General features: G+C 38.5%; 1 protein-coding gene across 2 annotated transcripts in view; it reads left to right on the top strand.

Annotated features, from left to right (window-relative positions):
- The first annotated feature begins 327 nt into the window (after positions 1-327).
- Positions 328-26,107, top strand: part of RGS12 (regulator of G protein signaling 12) — a 91,788-nt gene continuing 66,008 nt past the window's right edge. For both annotated transcript variants that reach the window (XM_042808288.1, XM_042808289.1), the window contains exons 1-2: positions 328-449; positions 6,843-8,788. In XM_042808288.1, the coding sequence (XP_042664222.1) occupies positions 6,932-8,788 (1,857 nt within the window). In that variant the 5' untranslated portion in view covers positions 328-449; positions 6,843-6,931. The remainder of the gene's footprint in view (positions 450-6,842; positions 8,789-26,107) is intronic.

Here is a 26,107-nt window from a genome sequence, read left to right as displayed (position 1 = left end):
GGGCCGCGCCTCCCTCACGCCCCCTCAGCGGGCGCCGGCGAAGCCCCGTTCGAAAGAACGCCGGCCGCCCGCGCGTGCGCACTCCCCGCCCCGCCGTGGGCGAGGGGGCGGGGCGCCCACTGCCCACCGCGCCCCGGCGAGGCCGCTGGACGGGGGAGACGCGGAAACTACGCAGACCGGCATGCCCCGCGCGGCCCGCTCCCCGCGGCCAGAGCGAGCCGGCCGCTCGCAAGGCACGCCGGGAGCTGTAGTTCCTTGGCGCCGGGTATTGTCTCTCCCCTTTCTCTGTCCGGGAACCCGACCGCCACCCCTGCCGGGTGAGTGCGGTGACTGACAGCTCCTCGCAGCCAGTGGCCGAGGCGCTGTGTGGCGGAGCCCGGCGCCCGTCTCCCCGGTGACCGGGGGGAGCTGGTGCCTCAGTAGAGTGGCCGGAGCCCTGGGGGACGGAGGTGAGTGGGTCTGAGCAGGCGAGCGCATGACCCTGCCCGCCCGGCTCTCCCATCCCCCTCGCCGCCGAGCGCCTGGCCCGGGACCCCGCTCGGGGTGCGGCGGGAGAGGGGGGGCAGCAGATGGGCGGTGTGAGGGGAGCTGGGGGGGAGGGGAGCGCGGCGGAGGGAGCCGAGAGGGAGGGCAGAGCCCGCGCCGCCCCCTCTGCGCGCCCCTCGGGCTGCGACCCCCGGCGGGCAGCGGCGGGGGGGGGGGATGGGGTGGGCACTGCCGGCGGCGGGGGTCGCGGCTCCTCCTCGCCCTCCCATCCTTTTACCGCTTCATTTTTCAAACCGTCCCTGCGGGCTCAGGTGCCGCTTCTCCCCTCCCCGCGGCTCCACCCTCCTGGGAAGCGGCTGCCCCGCGGGGCGGTTAATGTGTAACCCCGCGGGCCGTTGCTGGAGGTGGGGAGCGGCGGCGCGGACCCGCCGCCCGCCCCTCGCTCCGCTCCGCGGCCTGGCCGGCTCGCCCGCTGCGGGAGCCCGCGCTGCCCGGGACCGGGCGGCCGCCGGTGCCGCCGGAGAAGCGGGAGCGTCGCTTGCGGAGCGCTGCCCCGCGAGTGGGACGTGCCCCCTCTGGGCTCTTGCCTTCCCGTGGAAGCGCCGTGAGTGCAAAGCATCCCAAGCCTTTTCCCGACTTCTTTTTATTCCGGAGCGGATCTCGCGTGTCTCTGCTTCAGTCCGAAATGCTGCCCTTTTTCGCGGCGTCCCGACAGTTTTGGAACGTATTTGGAAGAAAAGAAAGGGGGGAAAAAATGCCTAACTACCGACCTTTTCACCTTCTTAAATACAACAAATAAATCAATCTGAATTGTAAACACATGACTGTTTATACAATAGCTTTAGAAAACTTTGTCCTCAGTCACATGAGTCTTGTCAGACAAAACAGCAAATGTCCTGTTGGTGTTCTTTATGCTTTGTACACTGGCTTCAGTGCCAGAAGAGTTTTTATTAACAACTGTTTTTTAGCCTCCTGTTACTAATTAAAGTCAGTATTTTTTGAGTGATCGCGCTAGGTACACCTCATTGTTTTCTGGCAAACCAGTTGCTGCTTATACAGGAAACATAATGGTATGTTTTGCCAGTTGTGAAATGCTGATACGATTTTTTTAATTAAAATATTGTCCCTCCCAGGTTCTCAAACACTGGTAGCTGTCTTCTGCAGGTTGTGCTGTTATGTTTCTTGTGTAACTTGTCTATAAACATGTACTGCATTTGAATAGTGAGTGGAATTCAAATTTTATGACTTCATTTGAGCTTTGTAGTGGCGTAACTTGTGAAAGTCAGTTCTGCCTTAATGAGTGGCACCCATGCTGAAGTCTTTTGCGATGCCTCTAAGATGTGTGTGAGGGATGAGGGAACAGTCTCTTTCCTCTATGGGCTTCCCCTTTGCACTCGTTATCCCTTACACTCTATTGAAAAACAAAATGAAAATGAAGCCAACCAGTTCTCTGCTTTTTCAAAAAAAAAAAAAAACCAAAACCCCAAACCAAAAAAACACATTAACATGGATAGTGTAGGGCTAAGTATCAGCTCATTTCAAAGGCTTTTCAGAATGAACTGGCGGTTAGTAATGTAGTCTTAAACTTCGCATGCTCCCTCACTGCCTTCTGTAACTGGTAAAGTTATAGAAGTTATAGTCCAATCCAGACTACAACAGGATCATACCTCCTGTTTCTGTTTGCTCCTTTTGTTGCTATGAGTTAACAAGAGCAGAAGCAGGAAACAGACCATCTCTCTCACTTGAAAGTAAGCAAATAAGTATTTTCTCTCGAGTAGAGGGTTTGAAAATTACATGAAACGCTTGCATTGATGTGTAAAAGCTTTACATAAAGAAATGCAGTGTTTGTGGGATAAAGTACAATTCAACTGTAACTGGAATTTTTGATGTTTTATACCCCCAAAATAACTGATTGAATTGGTAGACCAGAATGTACGCTGGCAGAAAACTCAAATGTTTCTTTTTGGTTTGCAGTTCTGTGACAAAAGCTGATGTATATGGGCAAACTGTGTTATTTCACATACTTGAACAATTCTGAATTTGTATATGTTAGTGTTTCTGTCTGAAATGTCCTGTGAAATATTTTGTAGATATTAAACTGTATTTATTCTGTGTCATATTACTAAATTGTGTTGTTACAAATTTTGATGAACTTTCTGAAGTCATGGTATTAATTTAAATTTGCAGTGTTCTTCAGATGATAGTAGAAATTCTGTATTTGCAGTGTTCCAATAAGTATATTGAAATGTCACAAAACTGTAGTACTTGCTTAAGATTTAGTTACTATGTATTACAGATTATTCTGCTTTTATAGGCCTGTTTTCTCCTATAAAATGCACATATCCTCATGACTAAGACTCAATAACGTGTTTTGATATTTACAGACTTTTTTTCTTTATGACTTACTTTATTGTACTTAGTGATAGCAGAAAGTCAAAGTGAGCTTGTTCATGTGTAGTATTGTAATCATTTTTCTGACCTACTGTATATGATGAATGTAGGTATGCTATCAAACTAATAAAATTTAGTGCTATAATTATTAGAAGTAATTACAGTAGTGTATTATTGATAGTACCAGTAAGATTTAATTTGAACTAAAAATCAACAGCGCAAATAATCTTATCTTTGGTTACTTGTGGCAGTTATCACAGGTTATATAGTTCACTAACAATTTCATGTTTTAGTAAACATGCACACACCTATGAAGTTTTATATCAGTGCAACTAAAACGATGTCTTTGTTTCACTGGATGCACTACATGTTTTGTAACTTATTACAGGAAAAGGACATTCAGACATACAATTACTATGAAACTGTGAGAGTTTATGCCATTTTTTTGCATCATATCTCTAGGTTCAGGTTTCAAATCTGCAAAGAAATTAAAAGAAAACTTATGCAATTAGATAATTTGATAATTTTGTTTTGAACTAGTTTGTTAACAGTTTTAACTCAGCTAATATCTGTTGGAATCTCTCTGGCTATGAGAAACACTATATTCATAATTTTTCCATTTGCCTATTGTGCCATTGTTAAAGTAAAATATATTTGAATACTGAAGGTTCTTGCAGAAGAGCTACACTTGTCCTTTGTCTTGAAGTTTCCTAGATAAATTTAGTGACCTGTTGATTGTCATGGGTGTAATTGGCACAAAAAATACACAGTAATATTCAGCTGCTGAGGGAGGGAAAAGGTGGCTTTTCCAGTGATGTAATACAGTTTTTATTTTGTGTGTGTTTTTTTGTTTTGTTTTGTTTTTGTTTTGTTTGGTGTATATACACATTAATAGCAAACCCCTTTAATGTTGAATTACTTCCTAACTTTACCCAAACAACATTACACAATTAATAGTTGTAAGTCTTCACACCTCTGGAACTTCATCATTAAAGAAAAGTAAGGTGTTAGCAGCCTGCTGTTTTGTTTTTATAATGGTCAGGTTTTGGAATGATGTTGTGGGTATCGTCTGGAATAAATGCTTGATGTTTAAGGGGCATAGATTAGGAAAGCAAATAGGTAAATTGACTGGTGTATAGAGTTAAAAGGAATCCTCTCATAGCAAATGTGGAATCATGAGGTAAGACAGCAACTGGGGCTTGCTTCTTCCCAAGAGCAGCCTAATTACATTTTCACTGTGTGTTTTTTATAGTTGCATTTAGGATATTTTTTTTTATATAGATTAGAAAGGTAGCTAGAAAAATCTGTTTTTCTTATCAGCCACTTCACCATTACAATATCGAATCTTAATTTGTTTGTAACTACTGCTTTTTAGTATATGGTTTTGATCTACATATTTATAATCTAGTACTTTTTTGTTTCCTTTCCTCTTGCATGGTAGTAGCACACTTTTAGGTGCCAGATACTACAGTGCTTTATGTTGACCAGGTTAGCAGCACAGTTTTGGAGGGTACCCAAGGGACACATTAGGCTATTCTCCAGATAATTGAGAACAGAAATATTCACAGTAAGGCAAATTAAAACATGTATATATTCATGCTCCTTAGATAGCAGGTTTTTATTTACTGTTGGACATTTGTTGGTTCGTGTGTTTTTTTGTTGTTGTTGGAGGAGTATAACTTGAAGTGTTTAATGATCATTCACAGAAAGTACCAGACCTAATTAGAGATAGCTGAATGCACAGTGATTTCTTGATTCACAGGTTTAGCTTCGTCAAGAAAAGGTCAATCAATGTTTAAGGCACAAGACTGGATGCAAGTTGAGAGGGGTCTCTTACAGCAATGTGAGTGTGGTTAAGTGTTTGAAAAGCATTTCTTATGTTATGAGTTCCATTGAAAGGTTAAGTGTGAAGTTTCATTACTTCTTAAAGCTAAATGATTTTCTCAAATTATAGGGGAACTGTTGTGATTGAAACTAGATAATTGCTGTATTAAAACAATTTGCAAAAACCGTACTACATTGAACAGTCACAGCTGCACCATGGAGACATAAAAACCTGATGTCCCTTTGTTCAAAAAAATACAAACTAAAACCCATAAGTAAAGTGGAGTGAATGTCTTCTAGTATCTTGAAGAATTTGGAAGGCTACTAAGGGAGTCACACCCTGTAGTTGAGTATTTAGCAAGAGTTTTCAAGGAACAAGTGGTTTTTAAAAATTTGGTAATCAAACAGCTGATACGTAGTTAAAGAGTTAAGACTTTGATCCTAGATTGTATTTAAGTTTTTTTGTTTGTTTGTTTGGTTTTTTTTTGTTTTGTTTTGTTTTATTTTTTTTGATGAAAGTCATGGCCCTTCTACTTGTTCCATTCCAGGCAGAAATAATGTGAAAGTAATGTGCTGTGGGTTACATCACATTTTGAGTGTGGATTATTTTTTGTTATTTCTGTAGCTGAGAGCAATGTCAGAAGGATTGCTTGTTCGTTTTTCTTCCATGAGAGTAGTGGGTTGGACACCACTAATTTAACTCTTTAGATACTATAAACAAATGTGTGTGTCTGTGTATATATATTTTTAGGTGTATCTTTATTTATCTAAAATGTTGCCTGCATTTTGCCCACATTTACAGGATACTTGCTTTCAAGTACCTTATACACTTTAATTATGTTACAATGTGGCTGAGTTATGAATAAGCCTGTGGACCAGCTCAGAACAGTAATTATTTTCAGATTAGTTCTCACTTGCTCAAATTGAGTTTATTGCAATTTTATGTAGCTGTAGTCCTCCAGTTATTTCAGTCAGTTATCCTTCAGACCTGTGGAAGTAAGTTCCTATCATGCAACAAGGGGATAGTGTCAAAAGCTGAACAAGTTGTAATTTCTATTTGTGATGTTAAAACATTTTTGTGCATTTTAACATGCTTAGTGGAGGAAGCCTCTCTAAAACAATGGAATTTACCTGAGTATAATTAGGACAAGACATCCAGACTTCAGTGTCAACACCAATATGTAATGAAATCTTCTATTTCTTGCTGTTCATATAAGACTTAATTGTAATGTCATGAGTAGATTAATACTGGCAGTATGTGGAGTCCCTTCTTTTTCTTCTTTTTTTTTTTTGTTTTTTTTTAAGCTAAACCAAAACACATGGATGTTGGAATGACTGAAATGCATTTTTTTTTATAGTGTTTAATTTCTGACAAATTATTTTTGAGTAAATTAGTTGATTGATGTAACAGAGTAAATCTGATTTTTGGATCCCTTTGGTGTAATACACGATTGTACGCCCATTTGTTGTTGCATATGTAGCTGAAACGTATGTGCGAAAGTTGATGTTTGAGATACTTATTTTAATCTGCCTTTACAGTCAGTCAGTGGAGAGACACAGGCAACTGTAGGGGTAATTTCTCTAACCTGTTTTACATGGATACATTTGGTACCTCTTTCTGTACACTGAGTATAAAGTGGGGTGGGCTATCGCTGAGTAGGCGTACTTGAGCTCTAATTTTTATGTTGCTGGGAAAGGATAGATGAGCTTCGTCCAGGATTTTCACTGTGCTGTAAAATGTGGTGGTATGGCAATATTGTAGTAAGCTAGAAGTTAACTGAATAGCAGAGTAGGTAACGTAGTGGAGTTGGGGAAGATGTAACATGCTGTAGTATAAAAACACTGGCTGTATATCAGAAGACTTAGATTCTGTTCTTTGCTTTTCTATTCAGTTACTTGTCATTTTGGACAGCCGCTTTATTTGCATTTGCTATTACTTTCTCATCAGTAAAATTAAGACTGTGGTACTTGTTCTCTTCAAATTTTTTTGAGTGTTGCATTAATTCTCTAGCAATAGTTTTTGATAGAGTACACTAACAATATTTCTGAACAGTAAAGGGAGTACTGTGTACTAAAAATACTGAAATATGATTGAGAATTAAAATGTGTTGGATTTTTTTTTTGTTTGTTTCTTTCTTTAGAGCTTCATCAGATGAAGGAGTGATATTTTTGAAACATGACAAAAAACTGGACTAATTAAAGTTTTCCAATTTAAGTAAAAAAACCCAAAATGTATAGACCAGGGGAAACGGTCAAACGTCGACTCAACATGCATGCTCCTCCTCGGATAAGAAGTGTGGAAGTTGCTAGAGGAAGAACAGGATATGGGTTTACCCTTTCTGGACAAGCTCCTTGTGTTCTTAGTTGTGTTATGAAAGGAAGCCCTGCAGATTATGTTGGACTTAAAGCAGGAGATCAGATATTTGCAGTTAATGAAATCAACGTGAAAAAAGCCTCTCATGAAGATGTAGTGAAACTTATAGGAAAATGTTCTGGAGTCCTGCACATGGTCATTGCTGAAGGGATTAGTCATATAGATTCATGTTCAAGTGATGAAGAAGTTGGTTTTTATGATGGGAAGGGGTGGCTGAAACCCAAACCTGACTCTAAAGCTCTGGGTATAAACAGAGCAGAGAAAGTAGTTGAAGAAATGCAGTCCGGTGGCATTTTCAACATGATATTTGAGAATCCTACTCTTTGTGCTGGTAACTCAGATAATTCTGCACCAAAACAAAGGTCATTTTCAATTTCTGCTGCTATTAAATTTGAAACTGGTAATGAAAGTGTAAGCAATCCAAACCTACTGTCAAAGGAAGAAATATCGAAAGCCCTGAATGACGACTCAGTTTTTAGAATTGGACTGGAGAGCACAGAAGATTTTGGATTAGATGCAAGCATTTTAAATGTTGCCATGATTGTAGGTTACCTAGGCTCTATTGAACTTCCTTCAACAACCTCGAATTTGGAAAATGAGAGTTTGCAGGCTATTCGTGGATGCATGAGACGTCTGCGGGCAGAACAAAAAATCCATTCGCTAGTGATGATGAAGATAATGCATGACTGTATTCAGCTCTGCAGTGACAAATCAGGTGTAGTGGCAGAATATCCTGCAGAGAAACTGGCATTCAGTGCTGTTTGCCCAGATGATAGAAGATTCTTTGGACTAGTTACAATGCAAACAAATGATGATGCAAGCTTGGCTCAGGAAGATGAAGGGGTTCTGAGGACATCTTGCCATGTATTTATGGTGGATCCCGAATTATTTCATCATAAAATTCACCAGGGAATAGCAAGACGTTTTGGACTGGAATGTACAGCAGATCCAGACACAAATGGCTGTCTAGAGTTTCCAACATCATCTCTACCTGTTCTTCAGTTTATTTCTGTCCTGTATAGGGATATGGGGGAATTGATTGAAGGAATGCGTGCAAGGGCTTTTCTTGATGGTGATGCAGATGCTCATCAGAATAATAGTACAAGCAGTAACAGTGATAGTGGAATTGGAAATTTTAACCAAGAAGAAAAGAATAATAGAGTTCTGGTGGTTGATTTAGGGAGCAATCCGAGTAAACACATTCCTAACAGCATATGGGAAAATCCAGTAGGAAGGGGACAAAATCAGCCTGCTTCCCATTGGAATGGATTCTGTCATGAGCAAGAAGGAAACATTCCTTTAGAAGTAATTCAGAATGATAAGTCCCAAAATGTAAGCAAGCACTTAAGTCCTTCTGCTCGTATTGAAGTTCCACTGGTTTCCTCCCGAAATTCAGTACCCCCATCAAAGAAAAATGCTGCAGGCATAGGCAATCAAAGGTGGTTGCCTGTGCATGTTTTACAAGAGTGGCAGCATGGAAATGCTAGTGACCAGGAGTCGTACACTGATTCTACGGACGGCTGGTCAAGTGTTAACTGTGGAACTCTTCCCCCGCCAATGAATAAGATTCCAGCTGACAGATACAGAGTGGATGGCAGCTTTGGTCAGCCTCAGTTAAAATCTCATAAAAATGAATGGTCTAAGAAGATGTTTTGCATGCAGAACAAATTTGGCCCTCCGCACAGTGTTAGGAAGTCTAAAGAAGATAAAAAGGTAAGAACACGTTGATACTGGTTCCTAAAAAACAAAAAAAGCCCCAAACCCACCAGCCAATGGTATTTTTACACCGTGGTATTTGCATACTCAAATTTAAACATGTATTATATCATTTACAAAATTTCAGATTAAGAAAAGAATATGGTTCTTTCTCCTTTGCAGAGGCTTTGCATATTCCTGTTTAATTGAATGCAGCTCTGGAATTGTATTTTTGCTGGAAGTGTCTGTTAGAGCTTTCTCACATTTCTTGTCTCTTCATTGTTTCCAAATGTTGCAGTGGCATTGCAATAAGAGGAGACATGACATTCTAGCAACTTCAGTTCCTTCTGACCTCCAGCAGCAAAAGAATGGAAACAGTCTGGATCTTCAGTCTGGTTTCTTTTTTAAAGAAGGCTGGCTTGAAATGTTATTATTTTAGTGATATCTATTTTAGAGATATAGTCTAATCATTAGTCAAAAACTTGTGTTACACACTTTTTAACTGAATAACACAATTTTATAATAAAAATTCATTCTAGCAAACCTCTCAATACAGGTAGTGTTAAACCTACATCAAAGGCTAGTTAGTGGTGATTATAGTGTCCACTATTAGGTCACAAATTTAACATTCTACGAGTCAGTTGTAGTTAAAATTTTATTCCATATTACTGCCTCATCTAATTGTTTTGTCTACTATTAGACTTCTATAAACCAAAGTGAGAAGATTTAAAAAAAAAGTGTGGGAGGGATATCCAACATAATTACATACTGTTCCCTTTATCACATACACCTTTTGCTGTTGAGGGAACTAATCTCATGAGAGTCTGTTGCTGATAACTGGGATTCTAGTAAAGTTGAGGTAATTGGTCCTACATTGAAGGCATTAGTAGCAGAGTTGTATCTACAACATTTGCTGACTCCAGGGAAAGACAGAACCTTATGTTCCAAATCAGTCTTCAAGAAGCACTGTCCTTCCATGAGGAAGTGTTGTTTATGATTGATTCAAGTGTCCATCATGCTACTGAAATCTATTTTTGAAAAAAATGGTTTATTCACCTGATTAAAAATATTCAGCTGCTGCTCAAGTGGATGACAGTAGAGATTCATTAGTTGTTTCATACTGTTATAAACATATCATTTGCATTAGTGTGATGCTCAGGCATAGACTTTTTGGGGATTAGAATGCAAAACTTCAGAATGTTTTAGTGTGGAAAGAGAATTGATTCTTCTTTTGTTTTTCTTGCACTGTGTAGCCAACAACTTTCACATATGTTCTTCTGTATGCTTTTTGTGCTGAAAATAATAAATTGGTATGTATAGAATATATACTAGTTCATTTTTAAGGTGATGTGACTGTTACAGGCAGCAATGTTTTCTAGACCCACAGTAAGGTAATAAATTGCAAGTGATCTTAAATACAAGGTAATTCACACTTTTCAAAAACTAAATAGAACTTATCTAAACAGAAACACTTAATTTGTAAACGTTGCCCACCCAAACCACCTAACAATAGATTCTGTTTGCTATACTGAAGGCTACATGCTTCACGATCTCTTTGCTGGTGGATCAAGGAAAAAGCCTCTTTATATGCAGCACCTGGTGCAGATGCATTATGGATGTTAGTCCCAAGTGCTCTTTGGGAACTGGACCAGCTGCATGGGATGCTGTTGAAATTCCTTCAGCATCTCTGCAACAAGTTTGTGTTTGCAGTGTTGTCCATGATAGTAATACAGATTAGATTTTTTCCAGAGATTTAAAACTAAAAAAAATATTTTTGAAATGTTTGCAACATTTATTTAATGGAAGTCAAGAGTATACTAATGAAAATCTCATAGAAAATTTTACACTTCAAGATGAAAGATGTTCTATATATGGGTAAACGGTACTAATATTTCACCTACTGTAACACTTAGATCAGCACATACCAGAAATGTGGTAAACACTAAATACCTCAATCTTCCATTTTAAGTCTATTTACTAGTAAAATAGACATTCTGTTCTTCGATTAATAACAAATTTGTTTGCAAGACATTTAAAATGATCCTACATGTCTTTAGCATTTAGTCTCCTCATTAAATCTACAAAGCCTCTTTTGCATTTTAATTTTGGTTTTCAGTATTATTGAAGGCTATTGAAACTGATGAGAAAAGCTTATGAAAGTCTTGAAATCATTTGCAAGCATGAGTTGCAAGCACTTAGCATTGTTCAGAATAATTCATAAAGATGAAGTAGTACTGTGTTCTCATCTTAAATGAAAATAGCGAGGGGATGTCATTATTGATGAATGTACCTCTGTACTTCTTTAGGCCTTGCAGAAATAGGGAAGGTCTCTGTTTTTGCGTATTAGAGCACTAATTCACTTTCATTAGAGAATGATGTTCAGAAATTCAAACTGTTTTTGCTTTGTGTGAAAAGAAGAGGTAAGACTGTCTATTCCAAAACATTATTCAGATGGGTTAGATGCTATGTTCTAGAAAACTATATGTCCTCAGCTTCCTGTGACCTTTTTAAGTGGTAAGGACTGATTTTACACAGCATGCTCAGACACATTCCAGTCATGGAATAAAGTGTATAAAGTGGCCACATGGGATTACATTCATATTTTTACAACCTAGTGGCCGAGTCTAGTGCTTCATTTGGCAGAGCAGTCCTTAAATTGCTTTTTAATTAAGGTGGGTTTTTTTTGTCTTTTACATTAATGCTGAAGGGTAATATATCCTACAAATGGGAATGTGCAGAAGCTGCTAGAGGGAGAAAAGGTTACCAAAGCGGGAGTTTTTTGTAATGAACTCTGTACATCCATATAATGTACTGTCTTCCTTGGAGCTTTCATTACACACTGGGGAAAGGACATGGATGCAATTCTGATCTAGCAGAACTGCTGTGCAGCTAAGTAGCGATGATCGCAGCATGTAATTCAAGAAAATGTGCTGTACTGTACAGTGCTAGTGGGGGGTAAGAGGGGCATAAACTCTCCTGATTTTATAGCTGCACTGGTAAAACGTTTGTGAATTGTACAGAACACAAGAGCAGATGTGAGAAAGCGCTACTTAACATACCTATTTAAAATTTCACTTTCAGAAGTGGACCTGGGAAGTGTTTCATGTGGGTAGGAATAAGTATCATAGAGTGGTTTGAGTTGGAAAGGACCTTAAAGATTGTCTAGCTCCCACCCCCCTGCCATGGGCAGGGACACCTTCCATCAGACCAGGTTGCTCCCAGCCCCGTCCAACCTGGCCTTGAACCCTTCCAGGGAGGGGGCAGCCACAGCTGCTCTGGGCAACCTGTGCCAGCGCCTCACCACTCTCACAGGAAAGAACTTCTTCCTTATAGCTAATCTAAATCTACCCTCTTCCAGGTTAAAAACCGTTACGCCTTGTCCTATCCTTACACCCCCTGATAAAGTGTCCCTCCCCACCTTTCCTGTAACCCCTTTTAAATACTGGAAGGCCACTCTAAGGTCTCCCTGGAGTTTTCTCTTCTCCAGGATGAACAGCCCCAACTCTCCCACTGTGTCCTCACAGGGGAGGTGCTCCAGACCCATGATCATCTTTGTGGCCTCCTCTGGACCCTCTCGAGCAGGTCCGTGTCCTTCTGATGTTGGGGCCCCAGAGTTGAACACATCACTGCAGGGGGGGGTGTCTCATGAGAGCAGAGTAGAGGGGGAGAATCCCCTTCTTTGACCTGCTGGCCACGCTTGATGCAGCCCAGGATACAGTTGCCCTTCTGGGCTGCGAGCGCACATTGCTGGCTCATAGTAAGTTTTCCACCGGCCAACACTCCCTAGTCCTTCTCCGCAGGGCTGCTCTCAATCCATCTGCTGCCCAGCCTGTATTTGTGCCTGGGATTGCCTCGACCCATGTGCAGGACCTTGTACTTGGCCTTGTTGATCTTCATGAGGTTTGAGGGGCCCACCTCAAGCCTGTTAAGGTCCCTCTTGGGATATACATTCTTTCGTATGCTTTTTGTGCTGACTTAAGACTTTATATTACAAAGATGTAAATACATTTTCTGAGCTTTGTTTTCCCATTAGAGTTATAGTTCCTTTAATAATGATATTTTCAGCTCACAAATTATAATTGTGGTTAATTTTGTAATAATTGGCAAAACCACTTCTTTTAAAGTATTAATATTCTTTACACTGCTATAAAGCCTGTTAAGTTCAGTGTGAATAGTTGAAAAAAATTAAAAACATCTAATTTGATTAAATATTACTGGATAGCATGAGGTTTTCTTGTTTTACTTTGAAAAGTTGTAAGAAATGTATCCCTAAATTACTGTACTCATACTTTCACAATTGCTGTATTTTTTTTTTTTTTTTTTTTTTTTTTTATCTTTCGCTTTTAAAATGGTTGTACATGGGAAGAAGACAACTAACTCAGGGAAATTTTGGTTCTATTCCACCTCTTCTGACCGAGATTTACTGGAAAGTATCTCTGGCCCTATGCACCTCTAAAATTTTTTCCTGTACTGAACTTCGTATTTCCCATGTTTCTTAAAAGTTTCATGTGAATAGATTTTATTGAAGCATCTTATGATATTTTTTTGGGGGGTCTCCTTGACTTCTGCAGGCCTTAGACTAAAACAAGTAGTGGGAGGCCTGATGATGTTGCTGAAATTCACTGAAAAGGCAGATCATGGAAGGTAAGTTCGCTCTCAATCTCAGAGTGGCTAAGGAAAATTTCCGGTGGCAAGAAGCTTCTGAATTGCTATAAGACTCATACTGTGTATGGGTGTGTGGTCTCATGAGGTCTATGAGACTAGCAGATGAAGAGTCTGGTTATGGTTTTAGTGGGAATGGAATAATTCCTGCTTTTTTGTTCGTTATTCCTTTTGCAGTGTACTACCTTTGCTGTTGCACTGTTATTTCCACCTTTTTCAGCATCCCACTAAATTATAGTCACTTACCTACTCACTCTTTTGCATGATTTTGGGTTACACACAAAAAAAAAGCACCATAAGCAATATGAAAACATCAGGGGATGTTAGGATTGGCAAGGGACTTGAGAAATTGCTGAACAGGGGAGCATTCCTTTCCCTCTAGACTAAATTAATATAATACGTTTGATTTTGTTCAACCCTCACTCTCTGTTTTCGGGCTAATGCCTGGCCAGAAATATGTCTTCCCATTACTGTTTTAAATTAAGTTTTACTGGGAAAATACTCCCTTTTCCACTGGAAAGCTTTATAACAGTCTGCTCAGTCTTTGAGTTTTCTCTCCATGAGGACAGAATCCTAGGCATTGACCTCTCAGCATTCTTCTTTTTCAAAAAATAAGGACTGTTTTAATACTGTGGAGGCAAGTACAACATTTAAAATCACAAGAGGTTTTACAACCTGAGCTTAATAACTAGTATTTGGGTACTAGGTTTATTCCAAGTGAATGTGACAAATCTATTAAAAGGTAATTCAAAAGCCTTTTAAAATTTTGGGTACTGATTTTTAGAAACCCTTTTCTGTCTCACACTTGTTGTAAGACTTCTGTCTTGACCACATTATTGTTTGTGCGCATGAAGTGTGTGAATTTGTAAACTGATCCCGTTTGTAGATTTTAGAGGAAGAAAAAATAGATATTCTCGCTGTCTGAGACCCACTGGACAATAGCATTGCAAATACATTTATTTTATTTTAGACCAAAAACCATATCAACTTCTTTGTAAGCTTCATGACTTATGCTACTGAAAATATTGTAAAAATGTAGAAGAGAGAAGACAGGTGAGCAATACTGTGGGGTTCACTAAAGCATCCATCCTTGCTAACGTATTTTCTGGGTTGCTGTTATTGTTACTCTGTTTTGATCAGAAGTTTAACTGTAACTACTTCAGAATTGTCTCTATTTCCAAGACAAGTATTACTGAAAAAGATACGCTGTTCAAGTTAAAAATGGAATAATTCTTTCGGTGAAAATTTGTAATTTGCTTCAAATCCAAGAACTGCAGTTTTTAATGTTGGTAACTGGATGGTGAACTGAAAGGCAGATATTTTAGATGCAAAGACAGTGTTGGCAAAGCTGTGTGGTTCCCATATTTGTTTTTTGTTGTATAATTACAAGTTTTTTTTCCTATCCTCTACAATTCTGTTTGCTCACTAGCTTAAATTGTTCCACCCCAGCTGTTTATAAAGCAGAATTAATGGCATCTGGATTGCTATTCTTATGCAGTACAATTTAATGTTAACCTTTGGAATTATAGGCTTTGATCTGATCTGAGATGTACGTATATACCTTAAAGAGAACTCAACTGAAATCACAAACACCAAGCTAGATCTGAGGATGTGCTAATGTGAATTAATCTGCAAAGAGGCATTTATATGAAATAGGTCCTCTGATACATTTTGCTGTGACAAAATGAGAAGCAGTTAAATGTTTAGTATTTTCATGCAGTCTTTTCATATGTATTATAATCTTCTAAAACAGTGATATAAAAAAAATGGTCAGTTCTAGGATCTTTAAAACTGTATAAAAAGCCAAAATAATGCTGAGTGCTTTTCTCTGAAAAAGAAATCAGATAAAATCTGGACAGTAAATGTCTGTAGAGCAATGTTAACTTTGTGAAAATTGCTCATTTCAAATTTATGTGCTAGAGATTTAGAATTTTTCATTACACCTGAATTTAAATGTTTTCTAGAGCAAGTGTAGGTTTGGGCTCCAATTAACATCATGACAATTAAGGGGAGATGCAGGCATCTAAGTATTTCTGAGCTAGGTTTGAGTTGCAGTGTCACAGGAGAAGGTAGCATCTTAAAAAATAATGAAGAAAATAGTGTGGTGAAAAATAATTAGCACAGAATGAATTAAAATAATGGAAAATGGCTTTATTTTAAGTTTTAAACATAGAAACTTTGAGATAAGATACTATAAATTTTTTGTATGAGCTTTCAGTTGTACGAAGATAACCCATAATTCCTTGCAGTTGAGAAGGTTTAGAGAAGAAAAGCTGTAAAATACCAGTTTTTTACTGGAGAAGAAATAAATCAATATAGAATAAAGGTCTTTGGTTAACAAAATAAATATGGAATTGCTAAAACCTACTTGAAATGTCTAAACAGAAACATGGAAAAATGAAGCCTCAAGAGAAAGACTTGAAAATTAATCCCATCGATAAAATGGCCATTAAGTCACCAATAAATTTGCAAAGGTAGTACCAAAGAAGGATATTCTGCATCATCAAACCAAATTCCAGCCTTTTATTCAATCATGTATTATCATGCCTTCCATACACTTCGAAGCTGTACCTTTGAAGAAAAAAAATGTTTGCACCCTGCTTTCCCTTCCACCCTGCCTTCCACAGGAACAATATTCCATCACTACTAGAACGTTAGCAGCTTTTTTTTGTTTTCCAGTCTGAAATCTAGTCATGGCCACCTTATACCTCTTTCTTCTTCTGCTAGTGTCTCCTTTAGTGAAGTGACTCTTCAGTGTTTACCTTTTTGTTTATACATAGAAATCATATTCTCTTTTGTCTTTCTTTTTGTTTGATGTAAAGAATTTAGTTTTCCAGTCTTCTGGGAAGTAAAGTTTTAATTCTTGGGACAACTTCAGTAGCCCTTTTCTGAAACTGTTCTAGTTTATATTAGTCTGTCTTGGAGCCGAGTGACCAAAATTTCAAGCTGATTTCCTGGCCAGGCTTTTGTGTAACTGTAGTGTACACTTTCCTTTTTCTATTGTTAATGCTTCATACAATACTTCTTAATATATTATTTTTTTTTCTCTTAGCACATAGCATTGATGGTTAATACTTTGTAATTGATCAGTAAAAACATCCATATGTGTCAGATGAGATATCCAGTATTGAGGTCAATATCCTACTTTGGACACCAGGAGCAGCTACACAGAAAAACCATGGAGGAGCAGTGAGAAATATATCCTTATAATTTTCAGCAGCAAGTGGTTTAGAGACTTTCCTCTGGCAGAGATGCCATCCACATCATTGTGTGTAATAACCTTTGTGAACCTTTGTTCTTGAAATTGTTTCTTAAACTCTAGTACTTTTGGCATTCCTGGTATCACTTGACATATATTCTGCAGTTAATAGAACAGAAAGAAAACAGTACATAATTGTACTTTCCATGTCATTTTAATTTATTACCTGCTAACATTTGTCACGAGACATACTGAACAATCTTACTCTCTATTTATTTTCTCTTAGTCATTTTGATTTAAACCTCAACCACCAATCACTTACTTTCCAAGCAGAAATCAGCTTAGTCTCCTCCCATACAGAAGTTTTTCCATAATTGTAATCTTCCTCCCTTAGTTGTACTATATTACTTTTGAGTTGGGTTGACCAGATCTCTAAGCACTTGTTGAAATGTGTGGGGAAGCAATGTATTCATAAAGCATTCTTGATTTCTTTTGCTTTTTTGATGATTCTTCATTTGCCTTTTTGACTGCTACTGATTCTTGGGCCATACTGACTTAATGGTCCCAGCTAATGCCTACCTAATGTTCAAGATGATTTGGAACTGATTGTTACCTGTGTACTTGTAATTTTCTCCACGTCTTCTCCTAGTGTACTCAGGTCTTTCGGTTCCTCTGCAATTTTAAACTAATAGGCTTCCAACTCATACAAGATACTATTATCTAGTTACACTGAGAAAATGATCTTACTATTCCATCTGCATTAATATCATTGTGTTGTGTTTTTTTTTTTTTTTTAAAGGGACTAGGATAGTACTAAAATGTAGATGATCAGTGTTTTGTGCCTAGTATCATTAGTACAGGAGACAAGCATTAAATTTCATTTACTTGCATGTCCAAAGTAACAGGACAGCCTCTTTTCTATGTCTTCCCAGAGTGCATAGAGGTCTTACGTGAAATTTTACCTCTTTCTTGATTATATTATAGGCCTAACTGCCATTAAAAATACCACTGTAGTGGTTAGAAGGCAGTAAAATGTGTTGTTATCATTTGATTAGTAAAGAGGTATTCTTAAAAGTGATCAAATCCATTGACCAGTACTGGTGAACAGTATCATTTGAATCCTTTGTCATACTGGTGCCAAAAAAAAAAAAAAAAAAAAAAAAAAAAAAAGAATCATTACAGGAATTGCAATGTAATTAAAGCCTGTGGAAAAGCTGTCAGTAAAGTTTGAATGATGCTAGAGCTTTTTTAATTAACCCGCCCCCACCTAATCCACTTTTGTGAGGTGATGTCAATCAGTGATGATGGCAGCAATGCAGGGCAGCCTGGAGGGTGTTACTTCATTCTTTTTTTGTTCCATAGCATATGGAGCCTTCCTTATCATCATGTCTACTTGTACCCCAGGACTAACTGCTTCTGTTCCAGTTACAGTCCAGGGGACTGGACCACAGCAAGCTCTTTTCCCATTTTCCTCCCAGATTCTTTCACCTCTTTCAGGGTACAAGAGCCGTAACCCAGCATACCCTGTATCTTAATCCATCCCATTCTCAGGCCCCACAGACCCTCACTTTACAAGTTGTACATGTCTGTACTGAGGGTTTTTGGGTGGAGGAGCATCTCACGCTGGCTGATAGGATGAGGAGTAAAGGAGGTCATCACCTACAGTCTTGCCTGCTCTGCACTGCTGTAGTGGGGCGGTCGCTCAGCTAACAGGACACATAATCAGGAGAATGGGCACTTAAGGATGGCAGTGGACAACAGAGGAAGATTAAGCCAAATGGTCCAGAGCAGGACTATGAGACTAATATTGATGACAGAATAGTATTTTTATCAACTACTTTGTTCTATGATCTTTCAAGACTTTTGGTATTTTTTGAGATTTTGTGCACTGACCATATTGGAATTCTGCTTCCCATCTCTTTTCATAAAGGTCTAAATTAGGACATTTCTTTCTGAAGTGTTAAACCTACATTCTTTGTAAAGAACTGCCACTCCAGACTGACCCTTTCTCTAACATCTGAGAGTAAATTTGACATGTTTTGAATATCCACAGAAGTTTCAGATTATATGTTTGTACCCGTGTTCCAAACTGTTATGCACTTTACCATACAAAGTCATAGAGTCAGACTTAAACCCGGTGTTTTTAAAAGCTTCAATAGCTGGAAATAGGAGTAGTACAGATTAGAATTTGGTAATTTTATAGTTACTATGATTAAGCTCTGTGATACACAGAACAGCAAATTCTGTATTAGTTGAGCTCCTTAAATTGAGGGTTTTTAAATGATGCTGTTCCTTTTTTTTTATCCCAATTAAAATCTGTGAATATAAACACCTTCCTTTTGTTACATGTTTTTTAGAGGCAATTACTCAGAAAACAGTACTCAAATTGACACTTATTGTACAGACACTCATATATAGAGTTTTTGTTAAAAGAACTTGATTTATTGATCTTCTAGTATAGGGAGATGCTTAGCCGGGGAATTGATTCTCTGGAGCAGGATGGCCAGTTGCTGTCTGGATAGTCATGGTTATTTCTGTTTCAAGTGTGGTTTAGCTGGATTGTATAAGACTCCCCAAACTGGTAAAAAATTCTGGTGAATTTTTCTAATCCAGCTGGCAAGCAGTCCTATGTAACCATTCTAGCATGTGTGTGGGCCTTTTGTCATGATAGAGTATAGTATACTTGTTCCACCTGAACAGGAGGAGGAAACAATTTCTATCAAAATTTCTGCATACCAGTAACTATATCTTTGTTTTAGAGCTCATAACTCTGTTTATAACATTCAATTACTTTCTTATGCTCTTTTCCTCAAACATTTTAAAAAATCATTTCACTCACATGCCTGTGTATCTTGTGAGATTAGCTTTCATTGTGAAACAGTTCTGAAAGCATTTGAAAACATCCTTCTGTAAAGGTAAATGATCAGGCTTGTTAGTGTTTTTTTAACTTTTTAGATTAGCTCACCTTCTTATATTTTTCCTTTCCCCCTTCCTGCTCTTCCACAAAGCATCCAAAATCTCTGTCCCGTAAGATTCATCCCCTTTAGTTTCCCCTCAAGGTCACAAACTGTAATGTGTTTTCCATAAAAAGATTAAATTTGCTAATGTTGTAAAGCTGGCCTAAGCCTCACAGTTTTTCCTTTCTCATTTTTTTCCCTTTCTGAATTCCTGCTGCCTGTTCCCTGTACTTTGCCATTGTTAAGGATGCTTGAACACCTAGCGAAAATCTCCCACTTCCTTAGCCTCTTGTACTCTGAGAGCTGCCAGTGTCCTCTTCTTGCTATGCCTTCCTGCTCCTCCAGCTTTAAACAGCTTTAAAACTGTTGTAGCAGAGGAGAGAAATCTCATTGGTTTATTAGTTTTATCCACATATTTGGATGAGAGAACAGTATATGCTTAACTGTAGAAAGCCACAAAGACTGTTGTACAAAATGGAAATTTCAGGTTGTTATGTATGACAATTTGTTAAAATGGTATAATACTTGATAAGTGCATTTGTTAGAATATGAAAGAGCATGATACAGTGCATACTATAGCTGGGAATTTCTTTAAGCTAATTGAAGATGTTTTCTAAAGGTGTTTGGTTTCTTTGTGTTCTGAATAATTGATAAGGTTTCACCAACTTGCTTCTGTGTACTCAAGCTCCAGGTTAAAGTATCATATTGACTATCATAGTTTCACATTGCATTTCTTTGGTAGTACCACCCTAAAGAGCTGTCATGCTCAGGCCGAGTTGGAAGTGAGCATCATCAGTTGTGTTGGCATGACTCTCTATGGATCTGTGTGAGAAACAGGATTGTTTCATTTTGTAAAGTATAGTTTATTGCTAGTGAAGATGAGGGAGCAGCCTGCTTCAATTTGGGAGTAGACATGAGGGGTCAGAGGTATATGCAAAGTCCTTAAGCTAGAACAGCCGCTGAAAATAATGTTATACAGAACTACTGCCTAACTCATTTATCAGATAAAATTACTTCTAAGAGCCTATCCTTTTTCTTTCTGTCTTTAAAGAACCTTGTATTGGATCATTTTTGGTTTTTCTTTCCCTCTGTTTGCAGTCTAGCATGAGTCAAGTACTTCTTCACTCCCTCTGTCTTAGTAATACATGAAGTACAACATTTTCCACTTTCTCATTTGTACTTTTCTTGTACGCTTATTATGACACAGAAACTGTTCTCACTTGGACATATTCACAAACTTCTGCTGTATCAATCCTCCTCTGGTGAATTTTGTTTTTAATGCTTTTCTTGTAGAGTAGATTAGTAGGTAGCTCATCCACAAAGCCAAATAAGCAGGTTAAAAATTAAATTTTTTAAAAAATTGTATTTGAAGGGAAAGGAAGACTATAATTTGGTCAGTGATTGATGTGTATTTGCACTTGCCATTTTCTGTTAGCCTAAGGAAAGGGGTGATTTAGTGATATATTAAAAAAAAATTATGCACACCCATTAATTGTCTTGCTTTTTCTCTTATAATTATACATTTAACTGGTATTTCAGTCCATGCTAGTTCATAATTTTTAGTTTATTATAAGAATAGAAAAAGGAATGTTTTTTTTAGAGCATCAGTGTGTTAATTCCTGTAATCCTTTGTTCTTTTTCCTCTCCATCTGCCAAATCATAACAGGATAAAGGCTTTTAGTGATAGGTTCTTTCATACTTTCACCATGATAGATAGTAGTAGCAGGGTTGTAAGAATCTGTATTGCAAAATGCAGAGGATGTATTGCTGTAGCACATGCTTTTCACTATTCAGCTTGTTTTCACAAATTTCTGTGGTTTTCTGTTTGTTTCTGGATTCTTAAAATGAAGACACTTAGTGAAGTATCAGATGGACTTTAGTTTCTAATACTATTCTGTAGTAGGATTTCTTAGATTTTATTGAATATCTGGATATTTTTAGAGATCTGAATCTTTTATAGATTCAGCAACACAGTGTTTCTGGAATAGAATCTTTAAAATATGGTAGTAAATAGTTCTAGGGCTTATAAGTAATCTATTTAAAAAAAATCCACAGCCCAATGTTCATGTAGCATATTTCAGTATTTTAGTTTGGCAGCTAACAATGGATAAACCCGATTTTGTTGGTCATATACTGTACTGTTTTGAAATTTTTTAGGTTCGTTTAAAGTTTTCTAATATCTGTTTAATTATGTAATAAAGGCTTTTAGAAGTATCATAATTTCCTTATGGCTAACAGACTGCAAAATTTACATTAATATCAGCCATTTGCACTAGCAATCTCTCTGTGCTCAAATACTGTGGATTTCTTTAGCCGTGCTGATTAGTACATTCTAATTGCAATGGCTGTTCTCTCTTCAAGTCATGGATGATTTTATTTCCACAGACCCATGAAAAACATTTGCCAAAATGTTGCTGCTGTTTGCTTAAGCTATGTGATTCTTCCTTTATTTGTGTGCATGTGTGTATGCAAGGCAATTTTTTTAATTGATCTGCAGAAGGAGTTCTGCCTTCATATTCTGAATGTCTGGAATAGAGTCAAGAAAAGATGAAAAGTGAGAGTTGTCAGCACCATTACCAGGAAATTAAATACTTTGTGAACTGCAGTCTTTTTTTTAGTAATGTCTTCCTTAATTTCCTAGATTATTAATTTGATTCTTCAGAGCAAGGAAAAGCCTTTTGTCAGTTGAAAGCGTTTTCCTAATTGTAATTGTTATCCAAATGAGTTGGGGAAATGGTTAGCTCAGTGAATTTTTCTATTTTGTAATCGATTCTTAAGCACTGTTTTATCCACAGGATCTTTTTTTCCCTGTTATCTTACCTTTAGCATTCCATCCAGGGCTCAGTAGTGAGTTTTGTATAAGAACGTCAAAAACTGTAAATAAAAATTTTGATTGGATGCTGATTTACTGTTCTCTTCTCTACTACCACACAATTTGCAAGTGTTTTTTGTCCACTCTTCCTCTTTGTTATGTTTCTAACCACAAATAGGTAAGCAGCATTTACTTCTAAAATGGGGCATCTGGTAATAATTAATCTTATCTAGACTCTGCTTCTCAGTGGAATCTAATTAGATTTCTCTTCAGGCAGTTTGTTCCTCTTCCTTCAATATGTAATGCTACTGTTTCAAAATTTTTTTTGTGCATGTTCTCTAGTCTTCGAGATATGGGGAAGGCTGAGGTACTCAATGACTTTTTTGCCTCAGTCTTCACCAGCAACTGTTCCAGCCACACTGCTCTGGACGCAGAAGGCAAAGGTGGGGACTGGAAGAATGAAGAACTGCTAACTGTAGGAGAAGATGAGGTTCGAGACCATCTAAGGAACCTGAAGGTGCACAAGTCCATGGAACCTGATGAGATGCATCCACAGATCTTGAGGGAACTGGCGGATGAAGTGGCTAAGCCACTATCCATCGTATTTGAGAAGTCATGGCGGTCTGGTGAAGTTACTACCAACTGGAGAAGGGGAAACATAACCCCCATGTTTAAAAAGGGAAAAAAAGAAGACCCAGGGAGCTTCAGGCCAGTCAGGCTCACCTCTGTGCCTGGAAAGATCAGGGAGCAGATTCTCCTGGGAACTATGCTAGGGCACATGAAAAATGAGGAGGTGATTGGTGACAGCCAACATGGCTTCACTAAGGGCAAATTGCTCCTGACAAATTTGGTGAACTTCTACGATGGGGTTACAGCATTGGTAGATAAGGGAAGAGCAGCCGATGCCATCAACCTAGGCTTGTGCAAAGCATCTGACACTGTCCTATGTGACATCCTTGTCTCCAAATTGGATTTGTGCAATCTCATGCACAAATGGGGGCTGAGCAAAGAGTATATTGAGAGCAGTCCTGCAGAGAAGGACTGGGGGTAATAGTAGATGGAAAAATGACTATGAGCCAGAAATGTGGGCTCGCAGCCCAGAAAGACAACCGTGTTCTGGTCTGCATCAAGAGAAGTGTGGCCAGCAGGTCAAAGGAGGGGATTCTCCCCCTCTGCTCTCATGAGATCCTACCTGCAGCACTGTGTCCAGGTCTGGGGCCCCAACATCAGAAGGACACGGACCTGCTCAAGCAGGTCCAGAGGAGGCCACAGAGATGATCAGGGGGCTGGAGCACCTCCCCTGTGAGGCCAGGCTGAGTTGGGGCTGTTCAGCCTGGAGAAGTAAAGGCTCTGGGGAGACGTTATAGTGGCCTTCCAGTGCTTAAAGGGGGGCTACGGGAAAGACGGGGTCGGACTCTTGATCAGGGGGTGTAAGGATAGGACAAGGGGTAACGGTTTTAAACTGAAAGAGGGTAGATTTAGATTAGGTATAAGGAAGGCATTCTTCCCTGTGAGGGTGGTGAGGCGCTGGCCCAGGGTGCCCAGAGCAGCTGTGGCTGCCCCCTCCCTGGAAGGGTTCAAGGCCAGGTTGGACGGGGCTGGGAGCACCCTGGGCTGGTGGAAGGTGTCCCTGCCCATGGCAGGGGGGTGGGAACTAGATGATCTTTAAGGTCCCTTCCAACCCAAAGCATTCTATGATTCTGTGATTCTAGTTGTATGTCTTATCCAGAATAGTATACAGTAGTCTTCACTATTTAAACATACGCTGTACAGTTTATATTCTTTTTGGGCTGAATTAGAAAGAAAAGTGAAAATGTATTTGTTATTCAACATAGATATGACTGCTGTTAATATTTTTTTTCCTGCATTTTCTTTCACCAGTTTTCTTTTATGAAAGGTGAATTCCTGTGAGGGATGCATCTTATTTTGAGAAATACATGAGACCATTAATCAGAACCCATACTGTGTAACTATTTAGTTTTCAAATGCCAGTTGTACTCACACCAATGATGTCATTAATTTCACTAGCCTTAGAATTTGCTGGGGTGTTTGTAGTCTGATAGTTTTTTCACTAATTTACAGATTAAAAATTTAAAAATTGCAAAACCAGTGTGGTCATACTTGACTAGTGGTGAAACCTAGTTGTACAGTATATTCATGCTGTTGTAACAGGAACATACTCATACAGGAGGAGCCATGTTAGTGTTTTGATATGCAATAATAGCAATGGATACTGCTGAATTTAGTTAGGGTTAATGGAGAGTGCACTGTTTGACACAGATTACTGCATTAGGTATAAGCTTTCAGTTTAGACAGGAAAGGCTGCTGTGAATGTAAGATATGAGCTGAGTGTGAAACACCTCAATGGTACCTGCCTGGGTGAACAGTTGATTTTAAAAGTTGCTCAGAAAGACATTAACTGTCCTCATTCCAGTGGGTGCTATCTGTGAACATTTACAGAAAGCAACTTTCCTGTCTTCACATTTAGTTGATCATTTTAGCAAAAGCCATCTTAGGTTGTTTATACTGCACTTTTAAATGTTCTCTTAAAAACCTTAGAAGCTAATCTCCAGTTGCCAGATTTCCAGTTTTCCGTGGCAGAACATGCCCAATTTTCTTCTCAGCAAATAAAAAAACTCTTTAGTAAATTGAAAATTGGGAGGGAAGGAGATTTCATATAAAAATGGATCACTTTTAACACCGAATGAAGAAGTTGATGAATCCTGCTACATACTTTGGATCCCAATTCCTGTATGTTCTGTTATGTCTTGATATTTCTATGAGCTTGTAAACAGTGTTGTGAATATTGTTGAGTCAGAGCCCTTTCACTAAAGAATAGTGTTGACTCCATGAGAACAAGCAAACAGGCAGACATCTTCTGTTGGAAACCTTATCTTTTATTGCAGTAAGGAGGTTGTATAATTTTATTTGTGCTCTTCTCTACTTTGAGTGGTTGTTAGCATGAGATTATAAGAATGTGAAATTTATGGTTGTTCTTTTGATTGATGTATATCAGTTTTTCAAAAGTGATCAAAGGGATACCAAAATATTTCAGAGTTGAGAGCACAGCAACTTGCCCAAAGGAAAAAACAAAAGACAAATATAAAATGTAATAAATGTTAGAAAGCTGCCAATAAGAAATTATAAAAGTAATAATAAATATATTTTTACGCTTATTGTTATGAAGAAAGATGCTGAAATGAAATCAAAGAAAATTTACTCTGAATTTAATTATTTTCTAAAGCGAAAAGCACCAGAACACAGGGAGGAATTTTCCTCACATTGAACATTGCAGTGAAAAGAATCCAAAATTTCAGGCACATAATCACAAGTTTTCATAATGTAGTGAGTTTATGTACATCTGCTTAGCACCAGTCACTGACTATGTGCCTACTCTTAGGTTTAAGCTTACACGTTGCCATTTGGCATAAACCAGATATGTGCATGCTGAGCTCTTGTAGCTTAACTGACATCTGGTGACTCTTTAAGGGGAAAGGGTATGATTATGGGGAAAAGGGAAGGCCAACAGATTTAATTATTGCAACACCAATTCTAGTCATGGAACATCCAAGTGAGGTAGTTTCTTTCCTCAGAACAAAAGTTCCTGCATTTTGTACTGTGTGATTTAAAAAGTTGGACTCCACAGTAGCAAGCCTTTCAAAAAAAGAGTAGCGAAAGTAAGATTTTTAAGTTTGGAGAAAGATTCC

This window comes from Tyto alba, unplaced genomic scaffold (genome assembly GCF_018691265.1).
Source record: "Tyto alba isolate M040663 unplaced genomic scaffold, T.alba_DEE_v4.0 Super-Scaffold_6, whole genome shotgun sequence".
NCBI lineage: Eukaryota > Metazoa > Chordata > Aves > Strigiformes > Tytonidae > Tyto > Tyto alba.
The sequence above is the reverse complement of the archived record's forward strand: the minus strand, read 5'-3'. Positions and strand labels throughout refer to the sequence as shown.